Source organism: Anarhichas minor, unplaced genomic scaffold, assembly GCF_050575085.1.
Source record: "Anarhichas minor isolate MPS153535 unplaced genomic scaffold, ASM5057508v1 ptg000063l, whole genome shotgun sequence".
NCBI lineage: Eukaryota > Metazoa > Chordata > Actinopteri > Perciformes > Anarhichadidae > Anarhichas > Anarhichas minor.
In genome coordinates this window covers 845,001-864,441 of record NW_027466509.1, presented here as the reverse complement: position 1 = coordinate 864,441, position 19,441 = coordinate 845,001, and the positions used below count along the sequence as shown (strand labels likewise).

Sequence of the window (19,441 nt, the reverse complement as noted above, 5' to 3'; positions counted from 1 at the left end):
TGATTTCCTGCTCTGTGTCTAGTCTCCCAGGAAGTATGGGTGTGGCCTTACAGATGAATGTTGTTGGGCTTACACTTTCAGGGGCAGAACAGGGCTGCTAATGGCTTTTGTGCTCTCTGCATTCTGTTGGCCAAGGTCTGAGGCAGCCTCACCCTGACACCAGATAATGCGCTACCATGCCCAGCCCTCTGCAGCCACGTCCAGCTCAGAGCTACATTATGACGGATGATTCCACCTTTCTGATACAGCGCCTTCTTCACTGGCAGCAGGTCAACATAGATCACACAACCCCTTGCCCTGTTACTGCCTGTGCCATGTTGTCTTTGCAGTGAAGTAGACTGTCTGATGACCCTTAACCCCAGATTACATACAAAGTCTATGCACAGACGCGATGAGACTGGAGTGACGTGAATTCAATTGCATCATTCACGCGATAGCCTATCAGCGTTGAGATGCTCCCCCTGTCATCAGTGACGTCCGGCTGTTATTGAATCAGGAAACAAATACTGTAGCCGTCTGTGTTCACCCAGAGCTCTACGATACCTCATATTAGTGGAGACCGTAGCTGTGCAATGAGAAAATAAGATGATGGGGAAATCACCACTGATTTTTAACCATTAACTCACACACCTTTGATTTAATGCTATGACCTAAAAAAAGAATACATCATGTTTCTACAATTTCACTCTTAAAATCATGCTTTTGAAAGAAAGAAAGAGAGCTTACCAAATCAGTCACCAAACAAAGGCTGGCCTCGAGGTAGATCAGCTGCTCTCAGGTTTGTGTGAGTTCAGGAGGAGGCCCAGGTGACCGTCCCACCCCATTGTATTGTCTGCCCCCTGTTGGTCCTCATGGTAGGCTGCGTTTTACCTGACTGCAGTATTTGAACTGGCAAAAAAGGCGCGTTCGATGTGCAGATCCGCCTTGTGTCCGCAGCGAGTCCGCTGTTTCACGGTGCGCGATCCGTGGGCGGCCCGTATCCGGTGCGCATGGCCGAACTGAGTGCGACAGTACGGCGGATCTGCCGACCTGAAGGCGGATCCGCCCCGGAGTCGACTGCTATCTGGGTAGTAAACCAGCTAGACGCCGTGAATACACCTCGGTAGAATACTCGGAGCTCCTCCGGACTATGTTATGAACCAGACATGACGGCGTTTAGTTTCCGGGGATATCTGTGACTTCCACAACACGTACTAAACAGAAATAGAGGTTATTTTTTCCATGGTTGATGGCGGACATAAATAGCTTAAGTTAATAACGGCTTCCAGGGCAATAAGCCACGCCCCCTCTCCTCTATTGTTTGGCTATTGAAGAACATTTGCAGAAGTCTGGTTTAGATGTAAACGTGTGAGTGGCCTGTACACACACACACACACACACACACACACACACACACTAATATAAATACCAGTACTTCTGATGATGATATTGAATACTATAAAAATGTTATTAATCTGTCAAAGTTTTGACATTTATCTTGTGCTATAGAAGAATCCCCAACACAGAAGACTGTGTTCACATGTGATACAGGCCAGATGTTGCAGCTGAGCCGCCCTTGTATGGTCACATTGTGTTACATCCTCTACACCAACGCCAACCTATCTTACAGGATGTGGCCAATGTGGCCACTCCTGTCTACATACCTCTCTGTTCTTGTACAGGGATGCTTCACGGGCTGTATCTCACTCCAGTTAAGGGTCATCTCAACAATACGGTGCTATGACATTTAAATGAACAGTGTTCTCTCCAGCAGTACAAGAGGATAGGCTACTCATACAGCAGCACATCAATGCCCATGGTTTGGAATCACATACAGGGATAATGTTGGCCTTCAGCTATCTAGCATGTTGTCTTACTCTTACTCTCTGGATGACTATACCAACTGTGTATTAATACGCCACTCATGCACTATTTCCTCCTGTTTGAGACACGGAGTAACTGTGTAAAGTACAGTGTCCAGCGGTTTTAGGAGATGACTGAGCCCTTTTCAAGATGAAACTGCATATTTGTGAGCCGTTTTCATCGTACATTGGATTTACGTCTGCAGCAGGAACCAGTGTGTTTGGGGCTGAGAGCCACAGACAGAATAAGAAGGTCAGAGAGTACTGAGAAAATGAACAACACATTGTTGTTTTTTGTCTAAGAACGATATAAAAATACACCAGTCCTTTAACACTGTTAACAGTCTTATTGTTTGTCTCTGCGTTCTTCAGGCCAACGATGCTGCAGGGAACACGTGGAACTGGCTGTACTTCATCCCCCTCATCATCATCGGTTCCTTCTTCATGCTTAACCTGGTGTTAGGTGTGCTGTCAGGGTGAGTACAGATGTGAGGAGGACCTTAGACCATGACCATTCCAAGAGATGTTCTTTACATTTGACCAGGATGTACCCTTCTCTTACCCAGACCTGTTGGGCCATGTGATGGCTACATTTGCTCAAGAAAAACAAAATGAGAATGTGAATGAATGAGAATGTGCTACACTTCCACAATGATGCTGTCTGTCTAGACAGCGTTATTAGATGCAACCGCCCGTATGAGAGCAGAGCAGAGCGGTGGCCGTGAATTAACGAGTCTGGGCACGCTCACATGGCACTAACATGGCACTAACATGGCACTAACATGGCACTAACATGCACTAACATGGCACTGGCATGGCACTAACATGACACTAACATGGCACTAACATGCGCTAACATGGCACTAACATGGCACTAACATGGGACTAACATGGCACTAACATGCACTAACATTGCACTAACATGGCACTAACATGCACTAACATGCACTAACATGGCACTAACATGCACTAACATGCACTAACATGGCACTAACATGCACTAACATGGCACTAACATGCACTAACATGCACTAACATGGCACTAACATGGCACTAACATGGTACTAACATGGCACTAACATGGCACTAACATGGTACTAACATGCACTAACATGGCACTAACATGGCACTAACATGGCACTAACATGCACTAACATGCACTAATATGGCACTAACATGCACTAACATGCACTAACATGCACTAACATGGCACTAACATGGCACTAACATGGCACTAACATGCACTAACATGGCACTAACATGCACTAACATGCACTAACATGGCACTAACATGGCACTAACATGCACTAACATGGCACTAACATTGCACTAACATGGCACTAACATGCACTAACATGGCACTAACATGGCACTAACATGCACTAACATGGCACTAACATGGCACTAACATGCACTAACATGGCACCAACATGGCACTAACATTGCACTAACATGCACTAACATGGCACTAACATGGCACTAACATTGCACTAACATTGCACTAACATAGCACTAACATGCACTAACATGGCACTAACATGGCACTAACATGCACTAACATGCACTAACATGGCACTAACATTGCACTAACATGGCACTAACATGCACTAACATGGCACTAACATGGCACTAACATTGCACTAACATGGCACTAACATGGCACTAACATTGCACTAACATGGCACTAACATGGCACTAACATGCACTAACATGGCACTAACATGGCACTAACATGGCACTAACATGCACTAACATGGCACTAACATGGCACTAACATGGCACTAACATGGCACTAACATGGCACTAACATGCACTAACATGGCACTAACATGGCACTAACATGGCACTAACATGGCACTAACATGGCACTAACATGCACTAACATGCACTAACATGCACTAACATGGCACTAATATGGCACTAACATGCACTAACATGGCACTAACATTGCACTAACATGGCACTAACATGCACTAACATGGCACTAACATGCACTAACATGCACTAACATGGCACTAACATGGCACTAACATGGCACTAACATGCACTAACATGCACTAACATGCCACTAACATGCCACTAACATGGCACTAACATGCACTAACATGCACTAACATGGCACTAACATGGCACTAACATGCACTAACATGCACTAACATGGCACTAACATGGCACTCAAAGAACATGGCCGGCTGGCTACGTGAACACAGGAAGGAGAAGCTCTGATATCAACACACACAGAGGGAGAGCCTTCATCCTCTGCTCAGGTAGACATTACTCCTCTAAGTCTTTACATAGAGGATCGTTGTTTGCTGATATATTTATGTTCAGAATGTTAAATACAGCTCCTTCAAAACTGGTAAGAGGACACAGACTCCATAACTTTGTACCACAAGTGTCGTGTTTTAATTCATATTCGTAAATCAGCGTCGAGACCAACGAAGCTTTAGTGAGTGTTTGTGCAAATATAATGTTAATAAGCTTTTCTTTCGATATCAAGCTAATGTGCTGCTGCATCATATAGTAAGCTAGCTGTAACACACTTTAAACATCTGCTCTCTGCAGTGTCATGTCATATGACCTCTTCAGAAATATGGACATTTATAGCAGGCTGTGTGAACCGATCACGACCAAGAATTGGCTAAAGCTGGCAACAGCGACTGGACATGAAACAACACAATCCAAAATGGAGCAAGCACAAACATGTAGGTCAATAAGGAGATCACACAAGCCTCATCTCTAAAGTCACCATTGTTCTGCCTTTTCTTTAAATTACAAGCTTTTTCTATAGAGATCTTTGGTATATTTCAGTTTCATTATTTTCAAGGACTTAATATAGAGTTGAGTTTGCTAAAAATATATTTGCCTTGTGAATAAAGAATTCTGTGAAAATGAGAAAAACATTCATCATTAGGTCAACAACAATACTATAATGATGATCAATGGTAAGCATTGCTGTGTACCTGCTGGTAGGAGCAGGAACCGCTGTTACTCAAGCTTTTCATGCTCACACGGCACAAACACTGTGCTGTTTGCAGGAAACGTTCCACTCAACGTTCTTAGAACTTTTTATTTAAACTGGCTGTAAGAGACTTATTAGACTTAATAAGATGTGTTAAGTGATTTAGTAACAAACATGCTGAAATGCTCCTTTAGTTACGCTGCTGACTACGTCTCATAGCCAATAGTCCTCAGTTGAGGTTAGTCAGTCTGAAGAGCAAATAGGTTTTTGACTGTTGTGCCAAGTTGAGCACAGAATGAATCTTAAACTTTCTAAATGGAGTTACTGCCTCTGAAGACTTATTTTGCGTCAAGCTTCTTGCCAATACACAGACTGTAACAGTAGTGGTAATGTGGATTACAGGACAGGGAGAAGACACTGGCCCTTGATTTCTCCCCATAAATGATCATGAGGAACGTAAACAACCAACATGGCTACTGTTAGTACCGTATTTTCCGCACTATAAGGCGCACTTAAAAGCCTTTAATTTTCTCAAAAAACGACAGTGCGCCTTGTAATCCGGAGCGCCTTATATATGGATCAATTGGTTAATTGGTTGATCCATACTGGTTGTACACGGCGCTCTGTCAAAATGTTTCAGTACGACTGGTAAACTACAAAGCCGCACCGCGGTAAACACCGGTACTGTGCTTACTCCTAGTCCAACACCACTTGTGTGTATAAAGACCCCAAAATGGCACCTTTCAAGAGACACGCTTACGACGCTGAGTTCAAACTCAAGGCTGTCAGCTACGCAGCCTCTATTGATCAAAAATCAATAAAGTTTGACTGAATGATTTATCTGACTGTTTTGTTGACATTCCCTTTAGCACAGCTCCATCTAGTGGATGCATAACGCAACCCCAGTCAAACGTTTGACTGTAGTAGCTTCTATTCTATGCGCCTTATAATCCGGTGCGCCCTATATATAAAAACAGTTCTAAAATAGGCCAATCATTGAAGGTGCGCCTTATAATCCGGTGCGCTTTATAGTGCGGAAAATACGGTACTCACAGCTGTTAAGGTAGCAGCTGGGGGAAGACTGGTGACGAGCAATGAGGGAATGGGCAGAATATGAGCAGGTAGGTAAACATGCAGGTAGAGAGGCTGTTACAGGCAAACACTTATCATTAGTGCTGGGCAACGATTACAATTTTTAATCGCGATTAATCTCATTGTTATGCGCAAAGTTCAATAATTAATTCAAAAGTAGTGTATTGTGCACTTTTATTTTAAAGTACTGCTATATGAACAACAGGTCAATAACATTTGGTTTAAACACTTTAAACACATCAGGTTGTTGTTAGCAGCAGTGTTCTCTTTACACAGCAGCAGTTATAACACAGTTATAATGATTCTGATCATAGATATTCAGCCGGTGTTCACAACTTTATCTTCATGTGTGTAAGAGATGACATTTAAATATACACCTTGAAAACTGCAAACCTATCTACGTCATGTTTTTATGTTTGTTAAATTCTCAGTAGTGATACTAAATGATGCTTATTATACATATTACAAACAAAACACTTCTGCTTCAAGACCTCCACCATCATCTCTGTCCCCAAAGAAACTAGGGTTACAGGATTGAATGACTACAGGCCTGATTGTTAAGTCTTTTGAGCGCCTTGTTCTGTCCCACCTAAAAACCCTCACTGACCCACTCCTGGACCCCCTGCAGTTCGCCTACAGAGCCAACAGGTCTGTAGACGACAGAGTCCACATGGCCCTTCATTTCATCCTCCAGCATCTGGACTCCTCAGGAACCTAAGCCAGGATCCTGTTTGTGGACTTCAGCTCTGTCTTCAACGCCATCATCCCGTCTCTGCTGAAGGACAAGCTCTCCCAGGTGCACCTGCTCAAGCAGCATGTGACTCCAGGACCATCAGCACCGGTTCCCCCCAAGGCTGCGTTCTTTCCCCTCTGCTCTTCTCCCAGTACACCAATATCTGCACCTCCAGTCACCAGTCCGTCAAGCTACTGAAGTTCGCGGATGACACCTCCCTCACATGACTCATCTCTGGTGGGGATGAGTCCGCCGACAGGTGTACGCTGCTGCCACTTCCAAGGATAAGGACAGACTGCAGACTATCATTCACTCTGGGCGACTGTGGCTAAGTGGAGAGCAGGGTTGTCCTTCAATCAGAGGATCGAAGGTCGACCCCAAAATTGCTCCTGCAGCTGTGCCTAATGAGTTAGTCTGATAGGCAGGTGGCACTTAGCCTCTGCCATCAGTGTGTGAATGTGTGAATGATGACAAGTAGTGTGAAAGTGCTTTGAGTGGTTGTAAAGACTAGAAAAGCACTGTACAAGTACAGTCCAGTTACCATCTACTCTGATGAGAAGGTGATTGGCTGCAATCTGCCATCCCTCTAGGACCTTTAGGCATCCAGGACCCTGAGGCGGGCAGGAGAGATTGTGGCTGACCCCTCTCACCCGGGTACAGACTGTTTGAGCCACTTCCCTCTGGCAGGAGCCTGGAAGCTCACACCACATACAGTTCCTTCACAAGTACAGCTGGCCTCATCAACAGGGCCTGGGACCCCCCACTGACTCAGACTCTCAGGACAATGATTTAAATGTACACTAAATACAGACAGCTAAAATATTTTAACATATTCTTGTATATATTTTGTTTCTACTTTAAATGTTCATATTTGTATCTTTAATTATGACTTCATACTATTATACTGTGTTTATTGTTTATTGTGACCAAGTCAAATTCCTCGTTTGTGCAAACTACCGTTTGTGATTCTGAAGGGGAGGAGTGCAAATATAAACGTCTAATATAGTAACAATAAGGTGCAAATCCAGAATATACACAATAACACAATGCCAGAACCAGGTTAACAGAATGGATCATAACAATATATGCAAGTTAACAAAATCCATGCTTTCCCCATATTAAGTCACAATGAAGCCTGCGGATCAGGAGACAAAGAGACTTCTGTCTTCTACCTATTTATAAGCTCATCTTCCTGCCTAGGCCGTAAAATGGCCCACAATGCAGCACCACAGATCTTTCAAGCATGACCCCTATCTACTGATTCATTTTAGGATCCATTTTGAAATGTAAGTCATCACATTCAGTGAAATACAAGTTCACAACCTGAAGTCCTGCCAACGGTCTCCTGGCTGTTCCTCTCAGCTGTGTTGGAGCCTCCGTGGTCACGGCTCTGCTTCTCTGTCAGCTGTCAAGTCCCTTTTTTTAAAACATATTTCTACAGGCAAGCGTCTTCATCTCAATGTTTACTCCCCCAGCTTGCCATTAGCCGCTGTCATCCATGTATATACTGTAGATCCGCACAGAGAGAAAGACATGACCAGAGTTTAAAGGGCAGGTAGCATTCAGCCAGCCCCTCTGTGGTTCTCTTGTCCTCTCTGTTTACTGCTCTCTTCAGCAGTTGTCAGATGGCTTTACAGTTACTGGGGAGGTGTAAGGCCACCGATGCTGTCTGGCAGGGGTGTGCTGGGGCCATGTCACTCTTTAAAGGCCGTGATCTGAGCTTCAGCACAGGCAGGAGAGCAGATACATGCAGGGTTGAGAGGCTGCAGACCCCCATGGGAGGTCAGGGCCATTCACTCAGCTTTCATCCCCTCAGTGTGGGCGGGCCGGGAGAAGATGTGGCGTCATTGTAAGCTGGCTGCTTTAGCATTATCTTGTTGTTTTATTCTATGCTTTTAGTTTAACAGTAAGTATAATCAATATAAACTGGAACTAGAATATATTTCCACTTACATCGCCTCTCTTGTCATTACACTCGATGCCATTTCAAACAACTACTTGAGCTCCATTGATGATTAGTCGATGACAGCTTGTACTTCAGTCGACTAGGTAAACATGGCGGGAGATAGAGAGGTAGTGCTGAAAATGTCAGACACGTTGGTAAAATGAGTACTTTTTGTGTTTGTAACAGTATAATGTTAGAAGACACTGGATCTAAACATCAGTCCTACACTTTGTACACCGGCACTGATCCTCTGTAGTGTAACTGGTAGAAAAGGACCACAGATATAAATACAAAGTTGCATAATGTATAATATTCAATTTAGTACAGGTAAGTGTAAATGGGTAATTCCAAATGTTCAGTGACTTATTTTCCATCACTGTACTACTTAAGTGTTAGAAAGCCCACACATCTGCCTCTGGCTACAGATGTGGTGCTGTGTGCTCATCTCCGTCCAGACAACAGCATCATTTCCTGACTCTACATGTGTTGAGCTGTTGTTGTCATGCGTCACTGTGATCGTTTCAGCGGTTTCATCTGATCTACATTCACCTTCACACAGACCCTTTGCACTTTGTCCTGATGCACATAAACCAAAGTAGCAGGTGAGCTTGTAGACGCACGCAATGTCCGTGCACCCAAAACCCACACTGTGTGTTAGCCGTGCACAATTGAAATAGGACCCATAGTTTACATGTACACAGTATAAATATACACTGTGTTGTACGTATGCAATGCAGTCTGGTTTGATGAGGATCATGTGTCGTCCAACAGAAATACAGTAAAGTAGCTTTTTGAGGAGAATCGGGTGTTTCTGTACACGAGCACATGTGAGTGTGTGTGACTGTGACTCATTTAGTGTTGATCTGAGGCCGTGCAGTGTTTATGTTTGTGCTCAAGGTGGCTCATGTATCAGTGTGTGTGTGTGTGACGCAGTGTGAACGTGTGGCTGTAAGCTGCTACAACGCTGGGAACTCACACACCACACACACACTCACATTACGCACACACACAGACACACGCCACACACATCACACACGCACCACACACAACACACACACACACACATCACACGCCACACACACACAACACATACCACACACACGAGTACCACACATGCACTTCATACACCACACACACATGCACTGTACACCAATCCAGCAAACACATGGATGCACTGCACACACATTAAAGTGAGAAAGATATGTAGATATGTATGAAATGAGATTTAGATACACTGGAACTTCCACACACACACACACACACACACACACACACCCTCAGGAAGGCAGACAGCCACTGCAATGCAGAGAGGAGCTTCCCCTCCGCTGTGTGGGAGACACAGACATCTGTTCACTGCTCTGTTGTTTCAGTCGTCTGTCTTCCTCTCTCTGTCTCTGTCGCCTCATTTCTTACAGATCTAACTGCCTTATTTGCATGACATCACCATAACCCATATGTTATCACAGCAACACAGCAGCAATGGAGATTATTTCATCAGCTTTAACAATTGAGAAACAGAAATAATGTAATGTATCAATGCCACACATGTAGTTTACTTTAACATGTAATACTCATTTAAATAATCATTAGTATGTGTAAGTGTATCATTAGCTCGTGGGTTCTGTATACTCTGTAGCTGTGTGACAGTAAACACACAGCCAGGCCCGGGTTTCTCTCCAACACACAGACACCGGAGTTAGAAGACGATCATGCACTCCGTCAAACCTCGGATCATTCTGCTTATTTACAACTGGGCTTTTATTTTCATACTTTGGTCCCAAAGCTCATCAGTAACAAAATATTCATATATATATATATATATTGGTTTAAAGTTTCTACCAGAACTGAATGAAATGATGAAACTATGAAGAATCAGACTCTCAAGTCACAAGTAAGTCTCAAGTCAAGCCCAAGTCACAAACTAGCTTTTTGAGTCCTAAAGAACACATGATGTGGCCTTCACTAGATCATATTTTAGAATAACAGTTAGTATGGTACATTTACAGAAATAATAAATGCTTTTATTTGTGTTTCTACTTTCAAATAAACTGATTAGGAGCATTTAGAGATGCTAACTTAGCAGCTTTCTCATAGATTCTATTAGAAAGACCCTGGCGACAGATGGTTATGCCTTCATCAGTGATGGTAGAGAGAGGACAGGACATGAAGGAGGACACACCCTGGTGGTGGAAGCTCCACCTCTTGGGGATGTTTCCTCACATGGTAAATGTGGCTTTGAGAAGCTTGAGCCATAATTAATCAGAGATCTCTCGATCTATCAGAGAAACCAGCAGCTCTCAACAGAAATAGAACAACGGGCTCATAATAAAGTGTGGTGATATCTCTGTAATCAATAACTGTTCAGTTTAATTGTTCAGAAAATCTTGGCAATTTATTGTTGATATATAAATATATGCAAATAAGCATGTGACGGCATCAGCGTTCCTGAAAGGCTTTTCTTGTCGGGAAGAATAGATACAGTTACAATTATTCATCATTTCTGGGCCAAATGTTTTACATGCTGCTGTAGTTCTTCTGTTGAGTCGTAACATCTGACAGCATCCGGCTGATGAGTTTTATAACACAATAACGTTGATGAGGACATTGACTCTGTCTTACCTGCCGGACTGCTCCAGGGTCTGTGTTGGCTCGTCAGATCCAATAAACGTGTGTGTGTGTGTGTGTGTGTGTGTGTGTGTGTGTGTGTGTGTGTGTGTGTGTGTGTGTGTGTGTGTGTTCTACAGAGAGTTTGCCAAGGAGAGAGAGCGGGTGGAGAAGAGGCAAGAATTCCTGAAGCTGCGCAGACAACAGCAGATAGAAAGAGAGTTGACTGGGTACCTGGAGTGGATCTGCAAAGCAGGTCAGAAACAAAAACACACATTTGAATCAAAAGTCTTTGCTGTAATTGATGTTGACACAAATATGATGAGATTATGACTGTGAATTCAGGTGTGGTATTTATGTTGCAGAGGAGGTGATGCTGGCTGAGGAAGACAAGAATGCAGAGGAGAAGTCTCTGGATGAAGCATGGTACAAGAAGAAACACAACAACTCTGGTGAGAACTGCCATCTTCAGAATCAATGGTGGCGATAGAAAACAATGTGCCATGTTAGACGTCAGGCATTCATCCTAAATACACCAGAACTAAACCCACATATATCTATCGAAGGCAGGACCAATGATGTAAGACTAACAGGGGTTGTGTCACTTTGTTTTGAGCGGATAATGTGACGGATAGATGTTAAGGTGCATTTGTTTCCTACTGCGTCACTTGTTCTATGGTACATTACTGCCACCAGCTGCCGATGCTTTACTGTCGTCTTTAGTCAGCAGACGTTTTCCCTCTACAGTACCAGTAGAACTTACACATACAAGCACTTTGGCTCGGTGAATGGTGCATAACAATAAACACAGTGTAATAGTATGAGACATAATTGAATAATAGAAAAATATGAAATAAATGTACAATAAAAAATTGTTAACAAACAAACAAATAAGAGTACGTGAAAACAAATATATTATTAATGTGTCGAGTGTATATTAATAGAGAAAAGATGTGCAAGGGTGCGTAAGAAGTTGTCCTGGGGAAGTAAGTGTCAGAGTCAGTGGGCGTCCCGGGCTTTATTGATGAACCCAAGTACAGATAGGAAGAACCTGTTCATGTGTCGTGAGGTCTTGGTCCTGATGGACCTCAGCCTCCTGACAGATGGAAGGGGCATGAACAGTTTGTGTCCAGGGTGAGAGGGGTCGGCTACAATCCTTCTTGTTCGCTTCAGGGACCTTGAAGCGAACAGGTCCTGGAGGGACGGCAGATTGCAGCCAATCACCCTCTCAGCAGAGCGGATGATGCGCTGCAGTCTGCCCTTGTCCTTGGCTGTGGCTGCAGCGTACCAGACTGTGATGGAGGAGCAGAGGATGGACTCAATGATGGCTGTGTAGAAGTGCACCATCATTGTCTTTGGCAGGTTGAATTTCTTCAGCTGCCTCAGGAAGTACATCCTCTGCTGAGCCTTCTTGGTGATGGAGCTGATGTTCAGCTCCCACTTGAGGTCCTGGGTTATGATGGAGCCCAGGAAGAGGAAGGACTCCACAGCGTCGACGGGGGAGTCACACAGGGTGATAGGGGAGAGGTGGGGCTACGTTCTTCCTGAAATACACAACCATCTCCACTGTCTTTAGAGCGTTGAGCTCTCAGTTGTTCAGACCGCACCAGGTCACCAGATGGTCAGTCTCCCACCTGTAGGCGGACTCATCCCCACCAGAGATGAGTCCAATGAGGGTGGTGTCATCCGCAGACTTCAGGAGCTTGACGGACTGGTGACTGGAGGGGCAGCTGTTGGTGTACAGGGAGAAGAGCAGAGGGGAAAGAACGCAGCCTTGGGGGGAACCGGTGCTGATGGTCCGGAGGCTGAGACGTGTTTTCCCAGCTTGACGTGCTGCTTCCTGTCAGACAGGAAGTCAATGATCCACCTGCAGGTGGAGTCGGGCACGTGCAGCTGGGAGAGCTTGTCCTGCTGCATAGATGATGGTGTTGAAGGCAGAGCTGAAGTCCACAAACAGGATCCTGGCGTAGGTTCCTGGGGAGTCCAGATGCTGGAGGATGAAGTGAAGGGCCATGTTGACTGCATTGTCTACAGATCTGTTGGCTCTGTAGGCGAACTGCAGGGGGTCCAGGCGTGGGTCGTGAGGGTTTTTAGATGGGACAGGACCAGGCGTTCAAAAGACTTCATATCCACAGAGGTCAGGGCGACGGGCCTGTAGTCATTGAGTCCTGTGATCCTTGGTTTTTTGGGGACGGGGATGATGGTGGAGGTGTTGAAGCAGGCTGGTATGTGACATGTCTCCAGTGAGGTGTTGAAGATGTCTGTAAACACCGGAGACAGCTGATCAGCACAATGCTTCAGGGTGGAGGGGGAGACAGAGTCTGGGCCGGCTGCTTTGCGGTGGTTCTGACAGCATAAGCAAGGGATGTAGACAGGTGAGACAGATCTCTTTAGGTCTGCCCTGTGGAGCTCCAGATCATTTAGCTCCCACTAGTCTAGTCACTCCAGTGTTAGTCCAGGGTCGGCCAAAACTCTTGATCGTCGGCCATTTACAGACAAATGTAAGGAGTCAAGGGCCAAACAGAAGTAAATATTCAACCAGTTAACACAGCAGAAAATCTGTGTTTCAATCAAAATAACTACACAACAGCACTAAACAGTTTGACGTTATAGTCATATATTGGTGTTCCCACATATTATGAAAGGTCATGTTGTATTCGCTGCTGTAACATTGGATTTAAATGAATTCAATACAATACTTAAACTCTAATACAGTGCATGGCCTAAGTGTCCAGTTCAAATTTAACAAGATACATGTAAATATAAGATGTAAATCTGTATGTCTGACATCAAGGTGTAACAAACAGAACAGGGAAGATGCTGCCGTCTGTGCCAATACACTGAGTCAGTAAAGTCAGTTTCAACTAGGATGTGTGCTGAATATACAGTGCAATTTATTCAAAATATGTTCAAGCTACTTTCTAGATTATTAAAAAATGACTAGGGGCCATTTTAAAACGGGCAGCGGGCCGCAGTTGGCTCGTGGACCGTAGTTTGGCCACCCCCAGTCCTTTTGACCCCAGGCTTCTTTTCATGTACTTCACTAGTATTTTATTAGTATATCTGGATATATCCACATGTTAAAACAGTATTTTCATACTGCTATACTGTATGTTTATCATTTGATACAGCAAATGATATATAATCTAATATATTCAGAATGTTTAACCATTAAAAAGCTCCAATGTTTGACATATTTTTTAATTGACAGTTTAAACTCCATGTCTGTTAGGGTAACTGTTGGACCTTTCAGCAGCTTCTCCTGAGTCAGCAGTATGTGTCTGATACAGATCATTTCCACTGGCATTCCCTGTGTGTGTGTGTGTGTGTGTGTGTGTGTGCGTGTGTGCGTGTGCGTGTGTGTGTGCGTGCGTGCGTGCGTGCGTGCGTGCGTGTGTGTGTGTGTGTGTGTGTGCGTGCGTGCGTGCGTGCGTGCGTGTGCATTCTCCTCTTGAGCAGGCCACACTGCGTCCAATCAGAAGCCTCAGTGATTGTGGTACACATACGTAAGCTGCATTGGAGGTCTCTCTTTGCTGCACCACGACAATATATGATTGCAACTAATAACAAACCAAAAAAAGTCAGCAGTATGAAATATCTCTCACAGTTCCCAGAGCACACGTTGACATATTCAGTTGATTTGTTGACCATCAGTCCAAAATCTAAAGATCGTTGCAGCCGTAGTTATAGGAATAAACAGCTCCATCTATACATAAACATATATCCCTGTGAGAATATGAACAGCAGGTCCATACAATACATACAGTATAACTACATCACATTAGACCTTTGCTTTATTTTGAAAATCTTCCCTTTTATGACTTTACCTCACTGGAGCTTCATTTGAATTGGCATATAATTCAACATGAATATTGTTACAATTAAATAAAGAACACGTTTGTATATGTGCAGGTTGAATGAAGGCGTCTCACAGACTGACTAATAAATGAACGGATAACGAATAAGGTGAACTGGTCACATATGGAACTTGACAGTCAGAAACAAGTTATTACAGATTCCCTACCTGCAGAATAAAAGAGGAAGATTGAGCTTGAAGAAAAGAGTTGAATCAGAACAGCTGCCTTATGATGGTGTGATTGATTTCTTCTATGTTGTCCTTACAGTGCTGAAAAGGGCCAAGAAGAGTAAGAATGACCTCATCAATGCAGAGGAAGGCGAGGACCACTTCACTGACATCTCCTCTGTTGGTGAGGACGACACCTGAGACACAACCTCCCAAACGTCTTGAAGAAAAGCCAAACAGCGAGTTCACAGCGCAGGCAGCTCGGTGGACGTGTTGCTCTATGGGACAGGTTGTCCCTGGTATAACACTGACTCTCATAGCGTACACCATTGTGTTGAGTTAAGGTAGCTTAGCACAAAGAGCTACATAGGCAACATTAGGAATATCTTAAGACAATACATTCAGAGTTTTCTATCAACTTCATCCGAGGATGCAGCCATTCTCCAAACACACTCTTCACTGTGTTCATGAAACAGCATCAGTGCTGAGTGAGGTCTTCTTCCTCGTTGTGTTGAGATGTTTTTAGTGCGCCTGAAGAGATCTCATTATCCAGCAGTTCCTAATTAACACCAACGATTCTCTCTCTTTCTTACCCCTCAGATGTGTCTTCACTGCATCAGTGCAGGTCCTACCTAACGTAGAATGAATAAGAATCTTCATGTTAATGTTGATTATCAAACTGATAAGGAAACCATGGGTCATATTCTGAATATCGAGTGAGTTAGTGTGGATCTGCAGCTGATTCAGTGTGAGTCAGATGTCTGATTAAAATAGATGAGGAGATGAGGAGCCCACTCGTCCTCCTGTGCTAGTGATGAAGTTCTAATAGAGCTTCTCCTTCTCTTTTGTGTCCAGTCCCACTTGAGCTTTGGGCTTAATTTAAGTAACAGAAGGTTTGATGTAGTTCAGGCTGAAGGCACTGTGCTCTACACAGCTTCACTTTGCTACTTGGCAGGTAAAGCTCATGAGAATATGAAAAAGTTATTTTATATTTTCATTTCAGTTCATAATTCTTAGTGTTTGAGTGGAGCTCACCTCTCTAACGTACGGGCTGGATGTATGTATGGAGCACACTGCTCTGCAGTTAGTCCACCCTCTTGATGTTGTGAGACCACCGTAGTTCAAGACTTGGTAACTTTATTGCATCGCGTATGTTTTTGCTCCCACTGCCCCCCCAGGCTCGCCGTTTGCCCGGGCCAGCTTGAAGAGCAAGAACGAGAGCTCGTCTTACTTCAGGAGGAAAGAGAAGAGGATGCGCTTCACAATCCGCCGTCTGGTCAAGTCCCAGAGCTTCTACTGGACAGTGCTGTGTCTGGTTGGCCTCAACACGCTGTGTGTGGCCATCGTACACTATGACCAGCCTGACTGGCTCACCTTTGCACTCTGTGAGTTCCAGCAGTTTATTCATAGTGAATCATTGTCATGTAACCCAATATTCCTATATGCCACTATTTATCCTACCAATATTATTATATTTGACCATTAATTTGAATGGGGGGGGGGTTAGATTTCCTAACTTCAAGTCACTGTAACGTAACCTTGCCGGCATGCTATATTGAGTGAACCTGCTTTCTCTACTTCCTGTTTACTTCCTCATCTGCTCCGGCATATAGAACACGTTGGTATCCTGCTTTAGACAGATGTGCAAACATATATCATACAAGTACTATTTACATTTCAGCACATGCACCTCACACACTCCATCATGGCAGTGCACAGCATTGTGTTCTCAAACAATAGACTCTTTCTATGTGTTATTTGCTGAGGGCACAGCTGAACGGGCAGCAGTAGGTGCTCTATTGAATGGTAGAGATGAGCAGGAGGCCCTCTTAAACCCGGGGCATTGATCTGTGTGTGTCCTTATTGTCCCTGCACAGACCTAGCAGAGTTTGTCTTCCTGGGCCTGTTTCTGGCAGAGATGTCCATGAAAATGTACGGCCTCGGACCCCAGAACTACTTCCACTCATCATTCAACTGTTTTGACTTTGGGGTGAGTCATCCTGTTGAGCTGGGAGTTCAATCAGTCCCCAGTGGATGTCAGAGTGTGAGCATGCGTAGAGTCATTTAAAGGTTTTAGAAAGAATGCCTGTTTATGGCCAGAGTAGTACAATATCTGGAGCGTTTGGAAATGAAAGCTGTATTTGCAGGTGATCATTGGCAGTATTTTTGAGGTGATTTGGGCTGCCATCAAACCCGGGGCCTCATTTGGGATCAGTGTGCTGCGGGCTCTGAGGCTGCTCAGGATCTTCAAAGTCACAAAGTGAGTCATCACGACTGTCTAGTGCGGGACACTCGTTATGCCAGAATATCGCTGCATATCTTCATATGTCTGTGTGCGTAGGTACTGGAACTCTTTGAGGAACCTGGTCGTCTCCCTTCTCAACTCCATGAAGTCGATCATCAGCCTGCTGTTCCTCCTCTTCCTCTTCATCGTGGTCTTCGCTCTGCTGGGCATGCAGCTCTTTGGTGGCCAGTGAGTCATTTGTTTCTCCTGCTGCTGCTCATAAGTTCTACCGTTTGTTTAAGTAGACCTTTGAACCCGATTGATGCAATTTGCATAACAATTCTCAAAGTTGTAACTCTGATCTGAACACCACTGTTCATAGATAGGAAAGAGGTAATGTTCTGTGCCAGGTCCTCCACTCAACATCTGTTCTCCCCAGCTGCAATGCTGCTGCTGCAGCAGTCAGCAATGGGAGTCAGTCCATTACCTTCTGCACCTTATGTTAAGCAATAATTATTAATCTGTCAGAAGATGTTTGTTTGCCCGAATACACTGAACCATGAATATTTGGAAAATTTAAATATTTTTATTTACTTACTACTTTTATTATTGTTTTGTTGGTTTTAGTATTGTTTACTCAGCTAGTTATTATTGTTATCATTATGTATAGTAAATAATAATAAAACAGACATTACTGAGCCTCAGACTGTCCCAGTGTGTGTGTATCCCTGGAACACTGACGCTCTCCTCTGGTCCAATCACACACAGATAGAAACGCTGTGGACACACAGGCAAACACTAATGCAAATTGCATAAAACGTTTTAGAAATGAACACTGTATCAGAGCATCACTGACAGGCTAACTGATGACATTTCTGAGTAGACTTCAACCTATTTGGAAAAGTATTTATGAAAGGTGTGAGAATTGAGCAAAAGCAGTCAAGAGTTTAGAGATGAGATGAGATGGATGATAACTGATAACTCTTTCAGAAACATGGAGCAGCAAGTGTAAACGTTTAAGCCAAAGATAATTAAACTAAACCATAAGGAAATAAACCCATATTACACATGCTGCTGGAACACATGCAGTGTTCTACCTCTACTGTCTTTTAATGAGATCATGACTAAAGAAAGGTTCTCGTGCATTTTGAGAAGGCACAAATGCTGCTCCCATTTCAACCGCCTCCATCTGCATTGCTTACATCGGGGCGTGCTCTCTAACTAGGTCCCGGTAGACACAGAATGTCAGCAATAGCACAGCTCATCTATTTAAGAAGAATAACCACTCGGAGATCAGCCGTGAGGGCACACAGACGACTCAGATGTAATCGACATATATTGTGCTGCAGACGATGAGCTCCTCCATCTTCCAGAAGGTGGAGGAGGGACTGTGACTGTGTTGTGGCTTTACAGCTTGATTACATTCCTCCCTGCAGATTTAATTTTGAAGATGAAACGCCGACAACCAACTTCGACACATTCCCAGCAGCGATCCTCACCGTGTTCCAGGTAAAGGTCAACTCCATCATGCTCTTTGCCTGCTCTGCTTGTACTGAACCACTGAACTGACTCAGAGACTGTGTCTCCTGCAGATCCTCACCGGGGAGGACTGGAATGCAGTCATGTACCACGGGATCGAATCACAGGGGGGCGTTCGCCGGGGAATGTTCTCCTCAATTTATTTCATCGTTCTCACTCTCTTTGGGAACTGTATCCTGCTATCACTGTTACCTCTGTGGTTGACTGGCAGCCGTGTCACTTGATTCTGTCTTTATCGATCTGATCTTTTCCTTACACCACAAATAACCAGACACGCTTCTCAACGTATTCTTGGCCATCGCTGTTGATAACCTCGCCAATGCCCAGGAGCTCACTAAGGTGCAGTATTCATTTATAACTTGAGACACTGGCTTCATAGCTGATTACAGGAGGAGAGAGAGACAGAAGCACCGTCTCACCACCGCATCCTTCAGTAAAGTACTGTGCCGCGCCGCTTTGGCCGATTGCTTACACACT

At 44.2% G+C, this 19,441-nt stretch overlaps 1 protein-coding gene across 1 annotated transcript in view; it reads left to right on the top strand.

The window, feature by feature from the left end:
- cacna1ba (calcium channel, voltage-dependent, N type, alpha 1B subunit, a) overlaps window positions 1-19,441 on the top strand; it is a 144,254-nt gene that overhangs the window by 51,311 nt on the left and 73,502 nt on the right. The window contains exons 7-17 of the mRNA XM_076078144.1: window positions 2,214-2,317; window positions 11,318-11,433; window positions 11,543-11,629; window positions 15,302-15,383; window positions 16,369-16,586; window positions 17,079-17,191; window positions 17,349-17,461; window positions 17,543-17,674; window positions 18,862-18,934; window positions 19,018-19,135; window positions 19,236-19,303. Coding sequence (XP_075934259.1) covers window positions 2,214-2,317; window positions 11,318-11,433; window positions 11,543-11,629; window positions 15,302-15,383; window positions 16,369-16,586; window positions 17,079-17,191; window positions 17,349-17,461; window positions 17,543-17,674; window positions 18,862-18,934; window positions 19,018-19,135; window positions 19,236-19,303 — 1,224 coding nt within the window. The remainder of the gene's footprint in view (window positions 1-2,213; window positions 2,318-11,317; window positions 11,434-11,542; window positions 11,630-15,301; window positions 15,384-16,368; window positions 16,587-17,078; window positions 17,192-17,348; window positions 17,462-17,542; window positions 17,675-18,861; window positions 18,935-19,017; window positions 19,136-19,235; window positions 19,304-19,441) is intronic.